This window comes from Vidua chalybeata, chromosome 1, assembly GCF_026979565.1.
Source record: "Vidua chalybeata isolate OUT-0048 chromosome 1, bVidCha1 merged haplotype, whole genome shotgun sequence".
Classification (NCBI taxonomy): Eukaryota; Metazoa; Chordata; class Aves; order Passeriformes; family Viduidae; genus Vidua; species Vidua chalybeata.
In genome coordinates, this window is record NC_071530.1 from 126,208,133 (window position 1) to 126,222,571 (window position 14,439).

Sequence of the window (14,439 nt, forward strand, 5' to 3'; positions counted from 1 at the left end):
TACTCACACACACTCTGCTCCAGCGTGGGGTCCCTCCCATAGAGACAGCCCTCCATGAACTTCTCCAGTGTGAGTGCTTCCCACAGGCTGTAGTTTTTCACAAACTGCTCCAGCGTGGATTCCCCAGGGGGCCCCAAGTCCTGCCAACAAACCTGCTCCAGCTTGGGCTTCCCATGGGGTCCTGCCAGGAGCCTGTTCCAGTGTAGGCTGTCCATGAGGTCACAGCTTCCTTCAAGATACATCCACTTTCTCCAGTTGTGACCCTCCATGGGCTGCAGGTAGATCTCTGCTTCACTTTGGACCTCCATACAGGGCACAGCTGCCTCACCCTGGTCTTCACTATGGAGCAGGGAATCTCTGCGGTGGCTCTTGGGACCATGTCCTCCCCTTCCTCTTGGCATCTGCAGAGCTGTTACTCTCACATGTTCTCACTCCTCTCTTTCAGCTGCTGTTGCACAGTAACTTTTCCCCCTTCTTAAAGCTGTCATCCCGCAGCTGCTAGCACTGTCCCTGATGGGCCCAGCTTTGTCCAGCAGTGGGTCCATCCTGGAACCAGCTGGCACTGGCCCCATTGGACATGGGGAGAGCTTCAGCAGCTTCTCACAGATGCCATACCTGCAGCATCCCTGCTACGAGTATCTTGTCACACAAACCTATTGCAGTTCTCGGTTCCTTTGATGCACCTATTTCTGAAATATGTGAAGGCATTATTTTATTTCTGTGAAAACCGTGGCCTTTGCTTTCTTGCCACTTTTCTTACCTCACAGTTTTGATGATGCTTATCTATAGAGGCATAATACAGAAATCTTGAAGACTGGCTTCAGTGTGGCATCATGCATGCTTTTCTCTGCTCAAGGTTCCTGTCAGGATGAGAATGTTCTTGCCCCTTAAATCCTTTCTCGTTTACAGGGGAATTGCTTTAGTTAAAAGGCAAATCAAAGAATGAGTAAGTTTGGAAGGGACCACAGTGGTAAATCAATTTACTTCAGTTTACTATTTTTTTGATAAAGTATATGGTAATTATTTACATGTATTGTCTGTTACAGCAAAAAAATTCTCTTGATTCAGTTACTACAGTAATGCTGAGGCATTTTCTAAATAAAAGAGATATTAATTCATAGAATCATAGAATCATTTAGATTGCAAAAGACCTTTAAGATACTTCAGTTGAGCCATAACTCCTTATACTTTTTTTCTTTCTGAGAATAATTACATCATTTCAATATCTGCTTTTAAAAAGGTGCTTAATTTTACCCATAATGAATTTTTAATTGCTTTTGTTTGAGCTCATCTTACTGTAACCTAATATGCAAATTACTTGCAAACCTAAGTTTATAAATTTAAGCACTCTGTGATTGATAAACTGGGCAATGGATTCTCTTTAGAAATAAATGAGGATGTGATCCTGTCAAGGTCAGACCATACTAAAATAATGAATTTTCTATATATAATAACAAACTGTGAAAAATAACCAAACCCAAATCCCTTTTCACCTGTACATGCTTCATCTTATGCACATATAGATGCTCACTGGAATTCAGCTGTATCCTCTAGTGTCTTCACTGGGCTTGTCTCAAGTTATCCTGTTGGTGAAATTTGTAATCTTTAGCTTCAGCAGGATCAAAATGCAGCACTGTGAGGTGCTATAGTAAGTTCTGTTTCTTGCCAAATTCTTAACTGCCTTCGTTGTGAGATCTGTTTAATGAGCTGGCTGTATGCAATGCTGGTGAGTGGCATGTGCAGCAATAGTCTGACCTAAAAGTGTCAGATAATTCATTGCCTGTGGTAATGCTGTGTCCAAAATAAAGGCATTAAATCTTCAGAGCAGATGGTTCAGTTTTTTGTCATAAATCTCAGTCACAATAGCTTTGATTGTTAAGAGCTACTAGAAAATTGCCTCTAGCAAGAGAACATTTTCCCAATAGCAGGAGAGGATTTCATAAGTTCAAAAACTGGTATATCAATCTCTTTCATTCAGTAAAAGAAGACATGAAGGGAAGTGAATTAATGAGTTATACTCCCTGGATATGTCTTAAAGTGCATATTTAGAAAACTGAAGTGTACATTATTTTTATATGGAGGCATCTAATTCACAATAAATTTTCACCCTGGGGACCCCACTGGCTTATATCTGATTGCATGACATGCATTTTAGTATCTCTTTCAATAGTAACAACTTTTTTTTTACAAAAGTAATACACAAAGTTTGCATTGGACTGTGGTCTGTAGAAATGAATTGAGTCAAAGTTTTCCTAGAGTGGCAAAAGCATGATAATTAGCATGGTAATTGTACTAGATTTCTGGTAGATTACCTAGTAAGGAATACCTCTTGATATTGCAAGTGGTATAAAATGAGCTGAGGTTTCTTGATACTTTCCTGTATATTTTGAAAGGTCAGATGTCTGGTAGTTGGTTTACTGGTAGATGTTTAATCACTATAGCAAACCAGAATTTCGGTCATCTGAGCCACGAACAAATGCCAAACTAGCAATAATGTCTTTTTAGAACTGAACATTACTGTTAAATAATTAAGTAGTGACAGAATCACAGCCTTGGGTCCTCTTTTTGGCAACTTTATATTATTTCTGAATGCAAATCATCCATATTATTTAATTCAAATAACTATAGTTATTTCTGAGACAGAGCAATAGGAGACCAAGTAGTTAAGTGCATAAATATATTTTTGACTTTTCTCAGTTAAGGAGTATTAGAATTATTAAAATTAAGTACCAATAAACTTTTTCTAATGATTCCAAATCTTGGTAGTGAGGAGTGGTTCTTCTTACAAATAAAATTTTGTGTTGCATTCCTAACTACAGGATATTAGGCTCTAAACACAATTAAAATTACATTCTAAACTGTATGTACTTAGAATATTGAATAGCTTTGATGACCATTCGTGAACTGAGAGGAATTAAGTTTAAACAGTTTTATGTTTCAAACCAGTAGGATTTTAATCTTCTGCCTTGGAATCTATTTCTTTATTTAGTTTAGTTAATGAAGTAATTAACAAAAGTACTTTTTAAAAAAATCAAGACTGAAGGCCTTCGTCTTTGTTCTGAGGCTAGTCTTAGGCTATTCTGTACAAGTTTTTCCCACTCCTGTTTTTCAGTGCTGCTCAGAGGAGAATCATTCTCTGCCCAGGTGCTGTGCAAGCTGCAGCCCCCGGCACTGTGGGCGCTTCCTCCCTGATTTACTGCTGGGGTGCACGGGTGCTTTTAGCACCTGTGAGTTTCTGAGCTGTGTTCACTTCTATTGAAGTCAAGGAAATAAAATAATAGCTTTTCATGTTAGGCTATTAACCACTCCATCATACATTTTCATCCTTTTTTGTCATTATTTTTATTTAAGTGCTAAGCCATCCAAAAAGACTCAAACCAAATTTTTGCACTGAGGTCAGTTATCTTCAGTTTATGGAGTTAGTTATGAGGATTTCCAGTGATGCAGATTTTATTTGACCAGGTTCTGATGCTCATATTAAGTATTTCTTATATCCAGTCTCTCAATTGATTTATTATGCTTTTTACCCTTTATAAGCCTGGAGGAAAAACAAGTTCTGTGCTCTTCTTAATACTGAAAGATTGTTTGCCCTGCAGACTTTCACCTTTCTCATTTTCCTTTCTTCTTTCCCCTTGCTCTCCCCTCCTTTCCATCCTAAACCTTGTTTTCTGTCTTTAGAGAATATATTCCCCAGGCAAGTTACTGTTCATATTTTTCTTTATCTTCTTATCCAAATACGGTTAAAAAATGGCATGTATATTCTTATTGTGAATTATCGGGAACGCTCAGATGTTTAGTAGGTAACAACAGATAACTCACGCATCTTATCAGTGAAGCTTTTCTTACTATTTTAGGATGTTATTTGCCATTTTCTCATATCCATATTATTGATTTATTAGCTTTTCAGGTGACATTTTTTTGCTTAGCCTGCTTGGAGAGAGGAAGGTAGAGATGGCTAGTATTGATTAACAGCTCCTTTAGTCCTATAATTTCTACCTAAGTCGGGTCAATGGTACTGCATCTGTGTCTGGAAGATCTACTCTCATCAGCTGAAGGCAGTAAAAATACAAGCCTCATGCAGGCACCACTGTCCTGAGTGTACCTGTTCTTTGATTTTGTCAGTGCTACACTAGTGTGTGTGTATGTGTGCCTGTGTGCATGGACACTTCATGATTAGAGGGTGACAGTCTCTCTTTCTTGTGACAGCTGATGTGCACAGTTGGTGGGCTGGGAGGAGGTGATCAGAGGTGCAGCAGTGTTTAGGTTCCAGGCACTGCCATCAGGCTCCAGGAACCACTCGGGATTTTCTGACATCAGCAGTTGCCTTTTTTGACATCTCCCCATCTCATTCAGAGTGATCAGTGGAAGATGTGTTCTTAGGTCTTTTGCAGCAAATGACTAAGGCATAAAAAATTCTTAATACAGAGATTTGCACAGAAGAGAGGTAATCCTTAAAGACAAAATGAGACATGATATTAGGCAAAAATGGCATGTCAAAAATTTATTGGGACATAGTGCCTGTTGGATACAGGATGCTTGATTGAATGAGCATTTGTTTTATGTGTCTTGTGCACAGCTGAGTCTTACCTGGGAATAATTATCTACATACCATGGCTTTATTTAAAAGGGGCATGCAAGGTACATTAAAGGGTCCAGAGAACTGCTATTGCAATATGATGCAGCAAAAGTAGCTGAATGTTTTGATCTGTGTTTCCCTGATGCATCCTTTTTCAATTTAAAAGATGCAGATGAGGACAATTCAAGTAGAGTTTTCTTTCATAAGAATGAGGCTGCTGTCAGCAATTTAGACTTCTCCAATGCATTGCAGGGCCTGCCCACTGGAAGGAGGTTTTTCCTGTCGCTAATGGAGACCGTCAGTCACCCATCGACATCAAAACTGAGGAAACCAAGTATGACCCTTCCCTCCGTCCTCTAAATCCCAGTTATGATCCAGCTTCTGCTAAAATCATCCTTAACAACGGGCACTCCACCAGTGTGGAGTTTGATGACACCGTCAACAAATCAGGTTTGTTTCTTTATTCTTGCACTGTAACTTCCTCCACCAATTCCTAAATAGAATGCCTACAGCCTGGGCATGTCTCACTGCTGGGTATGAACTCCTTATAAACAGTAAGGCTTTGCTCCTCTGGATGAGAGATTCATTTTTCCCTGTCTTTCAGCATGATGCAGTGTGGGAACATATTTGGACACAAGTTCAAGGTTGTGTTTCTCAGAAAGTGTTGGGATTCCCTATTTACAGGAGTGGTTTGATCCACCCCCACCAGCTGGATAGTGCCAGCCCCCTGTTTGAACAGTGTTGTGTACAATTTTTCAAATGCTGCTCTCTCTCTCACTGCAGATGAATCCTTTCTGTCTCATTACAGGTTCATTCCAACCGAATCGCTCAAATCTCTTATCTGAATTTAGCTGCAGGTTTGGTTATATGTTTTTCCCCTTTTTACAACCTATACTCATACTTCTTATGACAAGTAAGAGCCAATACAGAACAAGTGAAATAGATCTCAAGTAAACCCTTTTCTTCTCTGAAAAGTATTATTGCCCAAGTCTTTTCCAGGAGTATGTAGCTTCCCTTTTTGCAAAGCAATAGTTCTTATTTAGAAGTTCTTTGGTCTATCATAGTCTTTGTAATGTTAGTGCCTTCATCTTTGAAACCTCTTTTGGGCAAGCCAGCATGCCTCCTTTTCTAGCTGTAGGAGTGCAGAATCTTCAAACAATAAAATAATTTTGTGGCTATGTGAGACTTAGCTGAGGATCCAAGACCATATGATGCTTTCACAAGCATCAAAGCCAGAGAGAGACTAATTTTTGATGATCCCTTAGTCCTGAGGACTTATTGGCTCATAGTGGCAAGAGGGAGAGCCATAGATGCAGACATCATCATGTTTTTGTTTCCTGAACAGTCTTAGTTTTAAACTTTCTGTCAACATTGGATGTTGCCTGAAAGCCACCAGCTGACCATCAATGATTAGTCTGACCTTGTGTCAGATGCTGCGGAACTTCCCAGAACTAATCTCTGCTTCGAGCCTAGTAGATGCTGGTAAACTAAAGCACATCTCTTAGAAAAATATACAATCTTGATTTCAAATTTTCCAGCGATGCTGAACCTACCACAGCCTTTGGTAAGTTGTTCTAATTGTTAATTACCCTCACAGTTTAAAAGAAAAAAAGTTAATGAATGTGAATACACCAGGAACCTCTTCCACTCTTTTAACTCCTTTCATGAATAGACAGGGCCTGAGCCCATTGTTTCTCTAAGCTTCCCCTGGTACCAAAGCAATGGTAATGCAATCCTCCTCTCACTGCTTTCCCCAGGCCATATCTCCAAGGATACAGTTCATACCATGGCAAAGCACTGACAGATGTTGATCAGATAATTAACAGATGGAATACTCAGTCTCCTTCAGTAGACTCCTTGTCTTCTATGTATGGACCAGATTCTTCAGTCCACAACCATAAATTGAGTAATTCACTATTTTCCCTAATATTTGTCACTGACAAACTTTATCAGTATTGTTTTTGTTTTCTTTCAGGTCATTGCTCAAAAAATACTGAATTTTCTAGGGCCCAAATTTGGCTTCTGGGCACCTCTGTGAAGTAAGAACTCCTGCCATGTGTTGGTTTCATGAAAAAAAAATCAAATTAGTTGGTACTAAATATATTAGCATCTTCTAATGCATTATTAACTTACTCCCATATGAACTATTTCCTCACTTTGGTCAGCATTGGAACTGGGCTGTCAAGTCTATAACCGTTTGTGTAAGTCTGTTTATGCTCTTTGCTACCACATTAGCTCCATTCTTTGAAATTACTCTACTGATCTTCTTCTGGTATTTTTCAAAATTCAAGATACTGATATTTGCCTTAAGAACTTCTGACTACCCTCTTCCTTAATTACTGTTGGAATGAAATGGTTTTACCATCATTGTGTGATGTGGTACAAATATATCAACAGGCCATTTTCCACATTTTTCAGCATAAGTATTTTATGCTGGTACATTTCTACATAATAGTTTTTCCTCAGCCAGTTAGAACACTGATCTTTACACTTTTCTAGGATCATTTGCATTGAAGTTTACTGTCCTTAAAATAAAGAATTTAAAAGTGCCACTGCTCCATCTCCTCTGTTTGCTAAGTTTATAAGCTGTGTAAATGCATATTTTTTGAGTTGAAGCTTTAAGGAAGTTAAATACTTTTCCCCAGAATAACCAGTCCCAGTTCTTGTTCATTATCCAAGATACTTGTGTTAGCAAATAGGCAACTTAAAAATTCTTCTTCAATCTTTATTTTGGTGTATTTTGTTCCTAAGAAAGTGTAGGTTTTGCACTAAACCTAGAAGAGAGAAAAAATTGCTATTGTCCTCCCTACTGCTCTTAATTTAAAAAACATCTGGTTAAATCTCCCCTCATTGCCCCTTAAAATTACTGTAATTAGCCAGTAAACTATTCCAGACTGATTTCTAAACACTAAGAGGACATAAAGAGTTGGGAGAGTGGAGTGATTTGTTTTGCTGTGAATAAGGAATCTCTCTGAGTGTAATTCATATTCCAGGCTCTGTGAAGAGATATTTTGATTCTAAGTCTGACAAGGAAATTATGAGCATTGCAAAAGCAAAATAATGAAAAGCCCACCCATATGCATGTTAGTTTGAATAGAATTAGAACAGAACAGAATATAAATAGAAAGAATAGAATAGATTCTTTCAGTTGGAAGGGACCTGCAGCAATCGTCTTGTCTAACTGCCTGAGCAGTTCAGGGCTAACCAAAAGTTAAAGCATGTTGTTAAGGGCATTGTCCAAATGCCTCCTAAACTCTGATAAGCCTGGGGCTTTGACAAGCTCTCTAGGAAGCTTCTTCCAGTGTTTGACCACCATCGTGGTAAAGAAATGCTTCTAGCATCCAGTTTAAATCTTCCCTGGCACAGCTTTGAGCCTTACCCATGAGTCCTGTCACTGGATACTTGAGATAAGAGACCAGCAGCCCCCTCTCTGCTTCCCCTCCGCAGAAGTAGAGAGCAGTGAGGACACCTGTCAGCCTCCTTTTCTCCAAACTAGACAAACCCAAAGTACATAGCTGCTGCTCATAGGACATGGTTTCCAGCCCTGGCTAATTGTCAGTAATGTTGCAGTTGTACAATGCACATATAGCATTGGCTTAATTTTATTTATGTTAATATAAGCTCCTTTTCCTCAGACTTCAATCTGATATAACTGGATCCAGTTGCAAATGAAGGAAAGAGTCCTGAAAATTTCAGCTCCTCCTATTTTCCACCAAATTTCAAAGAGGAAAATAAATTCTGACATTAAATTTGTATGATCCTGCTCCTTATTCATAAAACCTATATTTTGAGCTTAATTTCTTAGTGATTCTTTTGAATATAATGAAGACAGAAAACTCTTGAGTGTTGAAAAATATAAGTATTTTCCCATTCTCTGAGAAATATCCAACCTTGACAATAACAGCATACCCTTTAGTGGGCCATAACCCTTTAATCTGCCCATAAATGCAATTTTCATAGTCATATCCTTGACAAGTGAGGGTTTCTGTAGCACTTCCAAGAAATGAAAAGACATCTGAGACAACTTACGAGCAGGAGCAGAGGAGTGTCCGAAGACTGAAGTTTGGTGTGAGGTTAGAGGATGTGGATAGAGACTCCCGTTCTCTCAGTGAAGCCTTTTCCTCTGCTTGGGTTTCCAGTGCTGACTGGGGGGCCACTCAGTGGGACCTACAGGCTGCGCCAGATTCACTTCCACTGGGGATCAAATGATGAAGCTGGCTCTGAGCACACTGTGGATGGGATGAAGTATGCGGCAGAGGTAAGGCTTTACATGGCATCATCTGTACCTCTAAGCTTGTGATTAGTTTTCCATTGCAAAAATAATGTTGCCCTTCCTCTTCCTGCTTTTCATCTTCCCCTCATTTTATCAAAGGACAAGTGGTCTTCCTGAAGTGTTGCATGTTTGGTCCTTTCTCAAAGGAGAACCTCTTTGAAAGCTTTGCAGAGGATTAAAAAAGGAGTACAGAAGACAAGAGCTTGATAAGAGCAAGACTTAATGTTCAAGAGTTATTTTAGACTCTGTCTTTCATTGCTTCTTCCTTGGAGAACATTTTCAAAGTCATCTTCAATGACAAAGCACAGAATTATTGGATTCAGGGCCTATGTAGTGTAAAGTTTGTGCATGACTTAAGAACATTGCATTTTGTGGTGCACTTAGCAATGTGGTGGTTATGACTTTGAGAACCATACTTTAATATCTGTGGGATGCCTGCTGTCTGTGGGGTGGCTGCTGTTTGTGGGGTACTGTTTGCTTCAGTGGAGGTGGTGTGCCACAGGGAGAAGTGCACCATCTTCTCTGGCATGGAGCATTCATTTCTGCTGTGTCTTCTTTGGTGTATTTGAGTAATCTGCAGGAGAAAGTTCTCAGTATGAGATTCCTCTTTGCAAATGGAAGTAACATGGAATATTTTCAGGAGACTGATATCTTTAAAAACATATGATTCAGACAGTGTCAGAGTTTTCTGGGGTTAAAAAGAAGTAAAAAGTGTAAAAATAAATGGACAAATAAAAGGCATAATACTATAGAAGAAAGAGATGTAATGTTGCACTGTGGTGTGATCAGATTTTACTGGAAATTGTATAAGAGATACTGGTCAGGAAAAAAGATTGGTTTTCTAACACTAATGGGGAAAAGTGACATTTGCAGTGTATAAAGGCTTATGTTTTCCACAGGAACCAGGTGAGATGGAATATAAAGAATTAATAGAGGTGCTTTAAAACCATTAAGTACCAATCCCAAATTTCTAGCTGAGAAAATACATGTTTCGCATCTAAGAAACCAGATGGAACGAGAAAATATCTCTGAATTTCTAGCCAGTCTAAAAGCCTTTCTGTTACCTGTTGGTTGGGTAACCCTCCACAAGAAGCTCTCTAGATGTCACTTTGGCTTTGGGATAAGAAACTCAGAATTAAAACTAAGGCTTCTGAATATTGTTCACACAAAAGAAAATACCTCAGAAGGAGACATGAAGAAGTTTTCAGTGCTCACCTTTGTAAGGAAGATGTGCAAGGTTTGAAGAAAAAGCATCGACTGAATTGAAGAAAGAATTAATGTATAGGTAAAGAAGACTGCAAGGTTTGGCCCTTAAGCCCACCAGGAAGCAGAAGGGATCCGTGGCTCCATTCTCTGTGACAGCATACGGTCTGATCAAGGTCTCTTCACAAGCTGCAGTGACGCCACGGTGGTAAGACAGGATATATTCCTTAGAGAAGTCACAAGCCATTGAGAACGGGTCTGTACCCAAAAGTGTTTCACACTCTGTTTGGGGGCTCTGGTTTTTGGAGGGTTACCTTCTGGGTTTTTTTTTTCTTTGCAAAGCTATGAGGGAGTGGGAGTGAGCTTTTAGTAGCTGTGGGAATTTTTCTTTTTGTTCTTTGTTGGGTTGTTTTTGATGGTGTTTTTTTTTTTTTTTTTCAAATCCACAATAAAGGTAATTTCTGACTGAGAGTATCTGTTTCCTTTCTGGATATGTAAAAATGTAATTGTTTAAAAATTGTTCAACATAGGTTCTGTGAACTTATAATAGGGAGCAGTGCAGACACTATGAACCCCAGGATATTAATGTACTTGAGAGAGGTTTAGTGGACTATGTTCTCCTCCTGGTTTAAAGTATAATATTCTTAGCAACTTTCCTTCAAGGATTTCTAAAGCTGTGAGCTATCATGTGTGTCATCGTGGCTGTACATGTATTATTATTGACAACAGTGGGATTCCTTACTGCTGCAAGTAATGTTTCAGCACTTTAGAGCCCAAATACTTAAAATACTGATGTCAAGTAAGACCATGTAAGAGTTCCATTTTATAGATATGGAAAACTGTAACATCTAGAAATTAAGTATGGATTGATATTTAGAATAAAAATCTTCATACTTCTAGATCCCTATTTCACCCATGCAGCGATGTTGCTTCACATAGAAATCCATTAAAGCAGGTTTCAGCTTTCCTAAAGTGTTCTTACTTTACTTGTCCTTTAGGTGCTGTGTTCCAAAAGGTAGACTTTTTTTTCATGGGTTCATCCCAGTTTAAGTCATTCAATGAGTTGTTTTTCAGCATTCTTGAAGTTCAAAATCTGAAAAGATGGTCACCAATTTTAGAAAAGCCAATTTCATGCCCTGTTTCTGAGCATCTTTAACTAAAAAATATGTGTAATAAGATTTACTAATCCTTTGAGGATTTGTGAAAGTAATTAATGTTTATGAAGTAGTTAGAGTTAAGTGCTGTGTGAGTGTGCTCTCTCCAGTTTGGCAGTCAGACCATTGCTCAAGGCTGGAACAACCTGGAACTTCTTGGGAACCAGGAGCTCCTGTCATGAACTGCAGTCAGGAATTAGCAAACCTAATTTAACAGGAGGTACTTAAGTGGCATGGAAATAGACATCACAGGCTTTTCCTCTTCTCTCCTGGCTGGGTAGTGTCTTTAAGCTTCTTAAGTAACTACGACAGGACACTTCCAGAATAATGCATGTTGGAAATGCAAATGCTCAAATCTGAGATAATTAAGCTGCTTGTAAGGGCATCACTAGTGGTAGTCGTAGAAAATAACATTTGAAAAGTGTCAAAAATGAAATGCTGGTGTTCCTTAAGCTAAAGAAGGGAAAAGGGGTCAGTGCAAGTTTAATGTGTATTTGCCTGTTTTCTAGCCATTTATGTGGATGATTAATGTTGCTTGATTAAAGAAAAAAGAGGAGTAAAATACTAATGACACCCTCATGAATTTCAATCACTTTTTAGAATCAGCTGTACTAAAAATGAATTAAAAACCTCTAGTTATATAACCATTGTTTTTTTTTTTTTTTTTTGTCTTAACTTCTCAGTTCAAAATCTGGGGACCCAACAGCAATTTGACAGGCACTGTGGTGTGCCGATTGCTGCTAAATTTTTAATAATCTCAGCCGCTGGAAATGCTTTTGCCATTTGTGTGAACTACATATTTACTGATTTCATTAAATATCTGCATTTAGAACACTGAATGATTCTGCATACAAAAGAGTGAAATAAAAGTAAAGTTGTAATATTAATTTGCCACTACTTGAGTTCAGTGAAAGTTGATGCTGTCTGTGTCTTGCTTTTCAGCTTCATGTGGTCCATTGGAATGCAGAGAAGTATTCCAGTTTTGTTGAGGCAGCTTGTCAGTCAGATGGACTAGCAGTCATGGCTGTATTTCTGAAGGTAAGAAGAGAATGCTTCAGCCCTCATAATAAATCTGCATTATAAGTCCAAAGAGATAATGGTTATGGTTTGTGTAAGTATTGCTAAAGAGATACTTGTTTTATACTTATTTCCTTCGTAGTGTTTAGCTGCCAATATAGAAAGTTGTGCTTCCTTTAAGAATAAAAATATCAGCTTAACAGATTTTTCGAGACAGTCAAACTCTTCAGTTGGCTTAGTCTGCAAGCCCAAACAACATTAGATGTGGAACTTAATTCAGCTGCCCCTCTTTAGATCCCAGTAATTTGTTCTTGACTAGCATGTTCCTTTAGGGGGACAGCTTGATTTAATGTTTTCTTAATGGCTTGTTTCTGAGCTGGTACTTTCTTCTAGAAAATAATAATAATTAAATAATGCAAAACCAGAAACTGGAGAATTTCCCAATAAGTATTTTATACCCTTTTTTGCCTTTTCTACCTGTTCTAAGATTAAATTCGTGCAACAGCTTCACTGAATTCTGTATGAAGAAGCAGATGGGGTCTTCACAATCAATGGCAAAAGATAGGGCTTTGGTAAATTCTGTGGTTTCTGGTGGCTGACACAGCTTCCTGAGAACAGCTAGTACTGGTGCTGGCACAGTCAGAGAGCCATTCCACGCAGCAGAAGCAAAGAACTGCTTCAGCATTTCAGTAATTCTGTCTTTCCAGTTTGCATTACAATGACTCAACGGAAGTGTCACTGGATTTCTTAGCACACAAATTCAGTTTGGAATGTTCTCATGTAAGAACATTGTTTTCAATGTTATAAGCAGTTAAAATTTTTATGTTAGTCTGTAACTTTTAATATCCTTTATATTAAAACATAAAATATAAATAGTTTCTATACCCCTGTAGTGAAAAGTTTGTCACTCTTTTGTAGCTGAAGTAATTACTATGAGTACCCAGAATACTATCAGCAAAGGAGTGAATCTTCTTTATGACCAGTATTATTTCTAAGGACCAGCTAGTCACAGGCTTGTACTCACAAAATGCATCAGATCTTTCACTTCCATAAAGCTGTTTTATTATGCATTTGCTTTTTTATTAATTTTTGTTGCTTTTCTCTGGAGCTCCAGTGTTTGTTTTTTCTTTGGTGTTAATAGATTGGTGAATGCAACCCTCAACTGAACAAGATTACTGACCGCTTGGACACCATCAGAATCAAGGTGAACAAGTGCTTCTAAAAGAATGCTAGCTAATAGTGGTGGTTGCTTTTGTTGGGGTTTTTTATTTTTTGGTAGGGTTTTTTATTTTTTGAAACCTGGCTGCTACTCCCTGCAGCTTCATATTTCCTTATCTCTAATGATTGATACCTGATTTGAGACGGTTTATGTGCATTCTGTTTAAATTGAAAACTAAGTAGACAAAAAAAATTTTTACACAGTAAAAGAGCAGGGGAAATGGCTAATTCCTCACAGAACCCAGTCTCTGATAAATCTGTTGCTATGAGGATAGAAACAGGGGAAAAACATACTTTGTGGAAAGCTGTAAAAAAGATGAGGGAAAGACTTCCTTCCCTGTTTTGATGAGGTACAGGGTGAGAAATAACCTATTGCTTGTGCAAGTGAATTGCAAGTAATTCCTGGGAGGAGTGGGGAGGGAAGCAAGTGGCAGTAACCTGTGGGGTTACTCTGCCAGCCCCACAGAGACCACATTGAAAGTCAAACATCTTCTCTCTTCTCCCCTCAACTTCCATTTCATAGTCAGCTGTAACTTAGGGGAGTCTGTGCTAACATGACACCTTTCATGGTGTCCTGCTGGCAATCAAGGAAAGTCACAGCAAAGCTGTCATTGAGGTAAGACCACATCAGAAGGGCAGTGATGAGGACCTCCTGTCATCACCCAAGATGGTGCCAGCCCGCTTGATAGTGGAACAAGCTCTACCTCCTTTGGCATGATTTACTTTGGCCTCTTGCTTTTAAATAATATTGCTCTGGTATTTCTTTTTCTTTTATTTATTTCCAGGGAAAAAAAGCACTATTCACAAACTTTGACCCCAGCTGTCTGCTTCCCAAGTCCCTGGACTACTGGACTTATTTTGGCTCTCTCACTGTTCCACCTCTTCTTGAGAGTGTCATCTGGATTGTTCTGAGAGAGCCCATAAGTGTTTGTTCTGAACAGGTATCTTTGGATTTTTCACTGCTATAGAAATGTTGCTTTTGTAAGAATGGAAATTGT

The 14,439-nt window shown here is 38.6% G+C and overlaps 1 protein-coding gene across 5 annotated transcripts in view; it reads left to right on the top strand.

Moving 5' to 3' along the window:
- LOC128793167 (carbonic anhydrase 13-like) overlaps positions 1 to 14,439 on the top strand; it is a 42,129-nt gene that overhangs the window by 23,552 nt on the left and 4,138 nt on the right. For 3 of the 5 annotated variants that reach the window (XM_053952251.1, XM_053952244.1, XM_053952279.1), the window contains 5 exons: positions 4,829 to 5,026; positions 8,716 to 8,834; positions 12,149 to 12,244; positions 13,365 to 13,427; positions 14,227 to 14,382. In XM_053952251.1, coding sequence (XP_053808226.1) covers positions 4,829 to 5,026; positions 8,716 to 8,834; positions 12,149 to 12,244; positions 13,365 to 13,427; positions 14,227 to 14,382 — 632 coding nt within the window. Of the gene's footprint in view, positions 1 to 4,828; positions 5,027 to 6,741; positions 6,778 to 8,715; positions 8,835 to 12,148; positions 12,245 to 13,364; positions 13,428 to 14,226; positions 14,383 to 14,439 lie in introns of all 5 variants that reach the window. The other 2 variants (XM_053952236.1, XM_053952268.1) reach the window with 1 other exon arrangement.